The sequence below is a fragment of the Vespa crabro genome, chromosome 22 (genome assembly GCF_910589235.1).
Source record: "Vespa crabro chromosome 22, iyVesCrab1.2, whole genome shotgun sequence".
Classification (NCBI taxonomy): domain Eukaryota; kingdom Metazoa; phylum Arthropoda; class Insecta; order Hymenoptera; family Vespidae; genus Vespa; species Vespa crabro.
Window position 1 is genome coordinate 2,641,088 of NC_060976.1, and position 10,000 is coordinate 2,651,087.

General features: G+C 28.9%; 1 protein-coding gene across 12 annotated transcripts in view; it reads left to right on the forward strand.

Moving 5' to 3' along the window:
• LOC124431747 (RING finger protein 17-like) overlaps positions 1-10,000 on the forward strand; it is a 224,635-nt gene that overhangs the window by 19,219 nt on the left and 195,416 nt on the right. For 2 of the 12 annotated variants that reach the window (XM_046979983.1, XM_046979984.1), the window contains one exon: positions 5,371-5,451. In XM_046979983.1, the coding sequence (XP_046835939.1) occupies positions 5,383-5,451 (69 nt within the window). In that variant the 5' untranslated portion in view covers positions 5,371-5,382. Of the gene's footprint in view, positions 1-1,013; positions 1,129-3,659; positions 4,098-4,546; positions 4,823-4,897; positions 5,002-5,079; positions 5,281-5,370; positions 5,452-10,000 lie in introns of those variants that run through there. The other 10 variants (XM_046979976.1, XM_046979975.1, XM_046979977.1 and 7 more) reach the window with 10 other exon arrangements.

Consider the following 10,000-nt stretch of genomic DNA (forward strand, 5'->3'; position numbering starts at 1 on the left):
GTTATAATTTAAGAAATTCCATTTTTACCATAGCATTGAACATGAAAATATTTCATATCTAACAAGATGATAAATAAATTAAATTTGTGGTATGTTCGAGAAATATTTCTTTGACACGTTTGAGGTTAGTTAATTAAAAAAAAAAAAAAAAGAAAAAAAAAGAAAAAAAAAAAAAAAGAAAAAACAAGAAGTAGAAGAAGAAGAAAAAGATGAAGATGAAGATGAAGATGAAGAAATAGAAATAAAAGTAGAAGAAATTCAAGCATTGAGGAAGTAAAATGTAAAGGCATCTTGTTCATTGGGCTACGACGGTAGCTATTGGGTGGGATTATAACGGACCCTTGGCCGCGACCGCACCTAGAATCTCTTAGACCATTACGACGTAACTCTACCGCTTACCCACTTTCCTTCTTCTTCATCTTTTTTTTCCTTTTTCTTTTTCTTCTCTCTCTTATCCTCATCCTCATCCATATATATATATATATATATCTATATCCTCGTTTATATCCTGCTTTTTCCTCTTTAATCCGTCCATCCGATATCTCATACTTTATTCTTTTCTATTATTTTTCCTATATTACCTTCTACTTCTTCTTCTTCTTCTTCTTCCACTTCTTCTTCTCTTCCTCTTTCTTCTTTTTTTTCTATTTTTATTTTGTTTTGTTCTCTTTTTTTTTTCTTCTTACATTTTTGTTGAACTCCGCGTGGCTGGTCACGAGATCGCAGCGGCATCTGGCACGCGACTTGCGAATTTACGCCTAGAAACATTTCATATATATATATATATATATATGTATGTATGTATGTATGTATATGTATGTACGTTTTATTTATGTATGCGTGTATGGTATACGTGTGCTACCTTCGACGGTCGACGTACGTTTATACGATGAGTGTGATGTGTGTATATATATATGTGTATGTGTATGTCCTTGCTTATATTATACGTTTGTCTACATATAAACAGAATCCCTCCTTAATACGCACGATCGTCAGTCAAAGTACATCGCTAGAGTCATCAACGCCATCTCTTTTATAAACTTATTCCAATCAACTTTGTCGATTCATTCTATCTCCTATGACAGAGGGAAGATTTTTTTTCCTTCGATTATATTCGATTAATAAGACGTACGTACGTTTTTCTTTTCTTTTTCTTTTTGTTTTTTTTTTTTTTTTTTCTTTCTTCATTATCAAACAACTTTACTTTGTATTAGTTCATTCGTTATTATTTCGTTCGTCGTTGTAAGAAAAAAAATATTTATCGATGATGTGAAGAAATTGAGGAATTACTTTTTTCCTTTTTTTAACGATACTAAATTTCAATATGTCGATCGATCTATCATCATCGTCATTGTCGATGAACGTAATATTTTATATTTTATTCGTAGATACAAATTGTCGTGTGTATTTAACTACGTAAAAATATTTTTCTTTTCTTTTTTATTTGTCATTGATTATTTTTCCTTTTTCCTTCTTTTTTTTGTTTTTTTTTTTTAATTTTTTATTTGTTCATTCGTTCGTTTATTTATTTTCTACGCTTTTGATTGGCCCTCCGATAATATTCGGACGAGCACGTGATCATCAGCGTCGACTCTTCTGCTCGCCAGACAGCAGCAGCAGCAGCAGCTGACAAGAATCGTCATAAGCTACGTTAACGGTCTTTGCGATCTTTTTAAAAATAAAGATCGGAGCTTCCGCATGGAAACGATTTTGACTGAGTGAGAACGTCGAATGGATCGTCTTTCTCTTCATCATTTTTTCTTCTTTCCTTTTCTTTCTTTCGTCCTTTCTTTTTCTTCTTTTTTCCTTCTCGGTTTCTCGTTATCACATAACCTTTCCAATCATACGGAGAAACGTTGGCGCTGTTTTGTTTGGATTTTTTTGTCTTCTTTCTTTCTTTCTTTTCTCTCTCTTTTTCTTTTTTTTTTTTTTTCTTTTTTGAAACACGTCCTGAAGCACACGTTTCTTCTAACGTTTTCCTGTTTTTAATTCTTTTTTTCTTTTTCTTCTTTTATGTATAATGTTCTTTCTTTTTTTTCTTTTAGGTTATGTAGACTTAGCACGTACATTAGAAATACGATTATACGTTGGATCGCATATATATATATATATATATATATAGAAGATAAATGTATTGATCGTTTCAATCGATCCATATCGAGTTAATTTCTAAATTAAAAGAATAAATATTCGAAATACATTTTTATGTAGCCACAGCGCGTATTTAAGCGTAACGCGTTTTACTACTACGTATTACATATTGTAATAGTGATAATTGTAATAGATTTTGATCAGATATACACGGATGGAGTATTTGAATAAGTAAAATAATTAATGTTTTTAAAACTTTTCAAAAGAACTGGCAAGAAGGAGGAGGAGGAGGAGGAGGAGGGGGGAGGGAGGGAGGGAAGAAAAAAAAGAATCACTTTGAAAGTATTCAAGTATCAAATATTAGAAATATATCGTAACGTTATTATCTTTAATTAAACGTTTGTCAATTTTCAAATTAAATTTCAAAAAATAATTTCTCTCCTCTTAATCAAAATTATTCTTTAAAAAATTATTATTTTTGTTTTTTGTTTTGTTTTTTTTTCCTCTTTTTCTTTTTCTTTTTTTTTTTTTTTTTTTTGCGTACGAAATAGAACGCACGTATCTTTTCTTCGTAGCGAAGTAAAGAAAAAAGAAAAAAAGAAGAATAAAAACAAATAAAGAAAAGAAAATAAATAAGGACGTATACATGGATACGAATAAAAAGAATATTTATCGTCAATGTATGAAAATAAATTTTCGTTTCGAGAAATAACCTCATTTTACGTACTACGTAAATATATTTATTTAGAAATGTACTTTACGTATTAAGTGTTTAACCTTTAACGAATAAAAGAGAGAAGGAGAGAGAAAAGTAACAACAAAAAGGAAAAAAAAAGGGAAAAGAAAAAATAACAATCTATTTCCTCGTACAAACAATAATACATCATTGTTCGATGTAAACATAATGTTCGAGATAATATATTATCAATTATAATCGTTTTTCATATTGAAACGTATAATGTTATTAATCGATTTACATTAGTAGTGACACTTTAAGTAATACTTTATCACGTATAACCTGTAAATTTTATCACCATTTTGCATACATTTCTTTTTCTTTATACATATATGTATATATATGTATAAAGAATGTGTATGTATGTATGTATGTGTGTGTATATATATGTATGTACATATATAAAACTTACTTTTATAAAAAAAAAGATATACATATATATATATATATATATATATATATACATACATCTATTACCATACGAATAATATTTTCCGTTTCCAAACGGTTTGTGCCGTTGTTGCATCGAAAAATGACTAATTGAATTTTGGCGCTACTGATTTTAAGTAAATTGCTTTTCAACGAGTAACTTTTTTTTCTCTTTCTTTCTTTTTTCTTCCTTTTTTTTTTCTTTTTTTCTTTTTTTTCTTTCTTTTTTTTATTTTTTTTTATTTTCCTTCTATTCTCTAATTACCTCCTCGCAAATTGTTTCCTCGTGTTCGTCGAACAAATTAAAATATTTATTATTATATATACACACACACATATATATATATATATATATATACATATTATAACAATATTTTATCAAGTTATTTTATTAATTTAAAAGGAACATTGAAAATGGATTTTTATTAAATAATATTCAGAGAGAATGAGCGGAGAAAAATTGTAAAATATCTATAGGATGAAATTAAATAAATATTATTGGACGTGGTACCTGAAAGTTCGAGCGCCATCCCTGGCAGTAGATTCAAAAACAGTGAAACCATAAGTCGCGGCGTTTGCCTTTTCCATTAGTATGTAGTGATTTCGCGTAAGAAAGAAGTATAATTATCTTTATAGTTATCAATCGTAAATAAAAATAACGTGATATTTCGCGAATATTCGATTGTCGGATTATTAATTTTTCTTTTTTCCTTCTAATTTCGACGAATAACAATGTTTGGTTATCGTGATCCCAATAAAGATGCGCCAAATTATAATTTTCCAAGGATCAAGCTGAAAAATATAACATGCGTCCATTGCAAATGTCTATTTATCGTACGAGGTAAATATATTTCATTATTAATTTCTATTTACTTTTGTTTCCTTTTCTTTTAATTAAATTGATCACCTTTACAAGCTTAATATTTTTATTTTTGTTTTTTTTTTCTTTTTTTTTTTTTTTTTTTTGAAAAAGAAACATTAAGAATTAAGCTTCTACTTCTTGTTTCTTTTTCTTTATCTTCTTTCTCCTTTTCTTTTTCTTTTTTTCTTTTTCTCAAATCCATAATATATTGCATTGGTACAATACAAAATGTCAAATATTCAAAAGAATGAAATTTATTATGATTGAATTTCTTTATATCTATCAAAGGTTAAAAATATATTCTTAATATATCAATATAATCACAATAGATAAAGTTACAATGGATTATTTGTTAAATTTGAACAAATATTATTGTTAAATGATATTATCTTTATTTCTTTTTGTTTCTTTCATTTCTTTAATTTCAGAAGTTTTAACATTGCGTGGAAAACAAATTCCTTTGTTAATGGAATGTGGACATTCTATTTGCTATGGGTGTGCAAAATTATATCCTGATATATCATGCTCATTGTGCTGTGAGCATGTGGAAATTAATGAGAAAAAAAGTGAAATGTATCCCTTAAATATTTATACATTGGGTTTGTTATTTGTTGCAAGTCATCAACCATACTTATTAGAAGAACCAGATATTTCTTTTACTCAAACGAATGTTGTTCCAAAAGCACGGCTATTTCAAATCGCAGGTTTCTAATTGATGCTATGCATATATATATATATATATATTTATAAAATCTTTATATAGTTTTTCAATATTATAGTGAATTTTATTCTTGAAAAAGGTCATTGTCATGAATGTGAAATAGAAGCTACCTTGCGATGTCCACAATGTAATGCCCTTTATTGTCAAACATGTTATTCAAAGGTAGGTTTATAAATGACTTATATATTTTTTCTTTATTTCATTAAGTATTATTAGATTTATCATTTCATTCTTTCACAGATACATGGAAAGGCTTTACAAAATCATTCCAAAATTTTAATTAATGAAATAAAAGATATGCCTTTGACAATATTCAGTGTTTGTTCCAATACTTGCAATGAATATGCTGGTTATTTTTGTAACGATTGTAAAATATCTAGTTGTTCACATTGCATGTTACGTTATCACTCAAAGCATAATCATATCTCATTGTTAGAAAAGGTTAGCACCTGTTATGTTTTACTTTCATTTTTCTATTTCTTAAAAGACAATATTTCAAAATAACTCATAAATTTTTCTTTTTCTTTTTAGAATCAAGAGTTAATGGACAGCTTTAACAAAGCTTACAATGATGTTGCAGAGAGTCTACACCGTGTTCTTCAAACATTAAAGGTAAGCATTTTTATTTAATATTTTGTTATAATAAGAAAAGGATGACATTGTGATAGGTAATTGTGAAACTTTGCGGATTCTAGAAAAAAAAAAAAAAAAAAAAAAAAAATGAAAAAGAAAAAGACTAATAAATAGATTTATTATGCATTTATAACTTTACATGGTGTTTATACATTCTTCATTTGTTTATGATGCATCGCAATAACATTTATCAAATGTTCTTCTTACATGGATGAAATTTATATCAACATATAACATTAACATTACTCACATATATATACATACATACATACATACATACATACATACATATATATATATGTGTATGTGTGTATGTATATATATATATATATATATATTATAAGTAAAGTTCATGTTTATATAAAGGACTATTATAGAAAGTCTTTTATTATAAACATTTAGGTACAATAATATTCAATTAACTGAGCACATTCTGTTATAAATAATTACATAGTAAGCATGTATGACTAGAGAGGGAGAAAATACTTATGAATATCATCAGCCATTTTATACCCGCTCACATTTCTATAAAGGAAAAAAAAAAACAAAAAAAAAAAAAAAAAAAAGAAAAAATTCTGCTAGTTTGATCGGTATAAACAGAAAATTAATTTTTATTAATTTGAATAATAATATAATAAAAATAAAAAAAAAAATAAAAAAAAATTAAGAAAAAATAAAAAATGAGGCAAAATTTTTATGATATATACATACATACATACATACATACGTTACATTATTTCTTTTGACCTTCTAATGTTATATTTTAAAGTTTGTTTTCGCCTAAGTACAGATGTTATTTGTTACTATAAATAATCTTATTTTACTACACGAAATATAATTTGAGAATCACGATTTTTCTTTTCTCCTTTTTTTTTCTTTTTTTTTCTTTTTTTTTTTTTCTTTTTTTTTTTCTTTCTTTCTTTGTTCCTCCTTCTTGGAAACAAATTGCAATGGCAACGAGATACGTATGATATACGTTAAATGGGATCATTATAATTGTTATTTAATTTTCTATTTGTAATTAAAAATTATTATTCACGAGTTTTGTTATTGTTATCGTCGATCGTTTGTATCTTGCCCTTGGCTTTGTCCTTTCGTTCCTGTTGTTTCTTTAATTTTTTCTCTTTTAGCTTAGCTTCCATTTCCTTGAATTTGATCTCTAAATATCGATCGACCTCCGGCCCAGTAAAGTCTTCCGGGAATTTTGGCATTATCGGAAGTATATATTTGTATAGACGTTCGTTTAAAACGTACAATTGTGTCGTAGATTCGCATTTGACATTGAACCACCAATCGCACGTTAATGCAACCTGACTAAAGATAGTACCGTTTGGACATAAGAATGATGATTTGCCTCCATTAAGATCGCAGTAATGCCATACCTTGGAACAAAAAAAAAAAAAAAAAATAAAATAAAAGGAAATAAAATGAAATAAAATAATAATAATGATGATAATAATGATGATAATGAAAAAAAGATATGACAATTGGAAAAATTATAATCAAGTAAATTTGTATTAAAGACAAGAAGGAAATTAGAGAATCGATTTAATGATATTAATTTTCTGTTTTTTCTTACCTGACAACCGGTCGATGGATCACCGAAAAATCCTTTGTATCGTTGCTTCTTACAACTAAATTCGGTATCCGGTATAACAGCGTATGCGGGATAATCGACGTTTGGTTTGCCACGTGTTACACCGTACTTTAATGACGGATGATGATTTACCGTTGAAGGACGCATCGTAGAAATTTCATTTTGTTCGACGACATTTTTTTCAGGTATAGACAACAGCGTCTTCGTCGTTGTCTCAGTAATTATTTGTGGTATTTTAAAACGATCCGGATCTATAATATCGTCACTGAGATCCTCCGTGATTTCATAAGAATGTTGAGTCGATATTTCCAATGGATTTTTATTCTTATTGTTATTGTTCTTGTTGTTATTGTTTTTATTGTTTTGCTGAGTAATATCTTGAGGAACATAAGGATTATCAAAGTATACGACTTTCTTATCATTGTTTTCGTCCGTAAGCGTATAACTCGGTTGCACAGGTAATTTAGGTGTAACCAATCTAAATTCATTGTCCTTATAGGAAGAAGTCGATTTAAACTCGTCAATCGTATAAACAACAGGTTTAACAATAACTTTAGCTTTGACTTCATTAACGTAAGAAGATGTCGATTTTAAACGATCCGGATCATCCGTTATTAACAAAGACGTTGGCACAGTTGGAAATCTAGATTCCGTAATAACTTTTGGTCTTGTATTTGGACGTAATTTTGGATAATAATTGGAATAAGGTCTTCTTTGAATCGGTCTATCAATTACGGATGGTAAATCGGATAACAATGATGATTGAGGTAATTGTGGGAATTCCTCTTTTTTCGCGTTATGAAGAATATTTAATATCTCGATGAGAGTTTTTATACTATTATCCAAATTATTTTTATCCAGTGTCTCGGGTAGACGTTCGGTTAATTGAAAACTTTCTATTATTGGATTTATATTAATAAAATTTAAATTCCTTTGCGGAATAACATTGACTGGTTGTCTTCCATTAGGAATAGGATTAGAAGTAGGAGTAGGAGGAGGAGGAGGAGGAGGAGGAGGCGGAGGAAGAAGCGGAGTTAGAAGAGGAGAAGAAGGAGGAGGAGGAGGAGATGGAGGAGGAGAAGGAGGAGGAATAGTATCAAGAATGTTAATCGTTTGTTGCGTACCTTTAGAAATTATTGGCTGGGGAATATAACGAAGGGATTCTACGTTCACGTCTTCACTTGGATAATTAATATCAACTATGGTCTTTCCTTTTGACGTTGTACCACTTATGTGATCATAGACGTAATCTTGAGGGAAATTCGTTTGTATAGGTTTCAATCCTTGATTCCTATTAACATATTCCCTTATATTCCCTGTTGAAATATAGGGTTGAATAGGTCTACCATATCGACGATCATTATCATCATTATCATCATTATTATTATTATTATCCTTTTGTATATTATCCACATTAGGATTTGTTATTTCTTCATGCAATTGTTTTTCTTCTTGATTGTACAAATTATATGGGGTAGTTGAATAATAATCAACGTGATTTGCTTTGGAATTGTATCTTATCGGTATGAAATAATCCGTATCACCGTTGTTATCGTTTGGATCGTATTGAACAGAAGGAATAAATTTTCTCAATTGATTTTGAACGTTGTTAGTTCTATAATTGTTCAAAACATTTCTCGTACCTTCGACGTTTATTCGAGAGAACGTTGGTCGATATTGTTGCGATCTTCTCAATAACGTAACATCATCGTTCGACGGGATCTTGACAAAATTCTTTCCATTTATTGTCGACGATACGACGTTTAAATTATTATTAGCAGCGTAAAATGCCATATAAGGTATAAGTCTTCTATATCTTTCTTTAAATTCAGCGAACGTAATATCACTTTCCCCATCATCTTCATCATTATCCGCATCCTCGTTCATCAAGCTGGATTGTGTTACGTTAGATTCTTTTGCACTGCGAGCTTTCATCGATAATTCTGAAAACGAAGATGACGAGAATTATTTTTCCTTTTCTGTTTCCTTTATCCAACCCCCCCCCCCCACCTCACCTCTCTGTATACATATATATATATATATATATATATATATATATAGATATCGGTGATATCAAATAAAGTAGGAAAAAAGGAAGTGAATGATATTATAATATAACGTGAACTTATGACGTTCGTATCGTTTATAATATTTCACTATATTTTATCATTTTATTTCATTATGAGAAAGAAAATATATACGATACAAAATCGTCGAAATTTTTACGTGGGAAAAAAAAGCGAGCGCTTCGTTCGGAAATCTTTTTTTCAATCTGGAAAAGATTTTCAACCGCGAGATGAGATGTTCTACGAGAGCTTGTTAGATGGGTAGAAGGAGAAGGGAGGGAGGGAGGGAGGGAGGGAGGGAGACACCCTGTACTCGGTTTAACTTCGAAGCAGAGTTTCCTACAAACATTGTTTACTCCCACGAGAGAGAAAGAGAGAAGAGATATCGGGTTTATGAGCTTGAGAACACCAATAAGTTTAAACACCATTGCTATTCGATATATATATATATATATATATATTTTATTTGATATAAAAACGTAGATATATCTTTCTATCGATAATCGTTAAAAATCTAACGTAATAAATGAAATAATTCATCTCCGTCAAAATTTATTTTTTTTTTTTTACATATACTACGATGGCACAGTTGTTCGAAAAGATTATTAAAATTTTTTTTTTCAAATTACATTATTACATCATTCGTATTTCGTATAAATTCTCTTTCTATAGTCTTTAACTATTATCTTTCTTTTCTTTTTTTCTTTTTTTTTTTTTTTTTTTTTTGTGTCTAATTCGAATTAATCTTAGGATTCCTGTTATCGTGTGAAAAATTAAAGATGGTATGATAACGCTCTTTTGCACTTCGTCGAGTGCAGGAATTAAATTAAAAGGAAAAATATTTGTTACGATTCCATCTCATCGT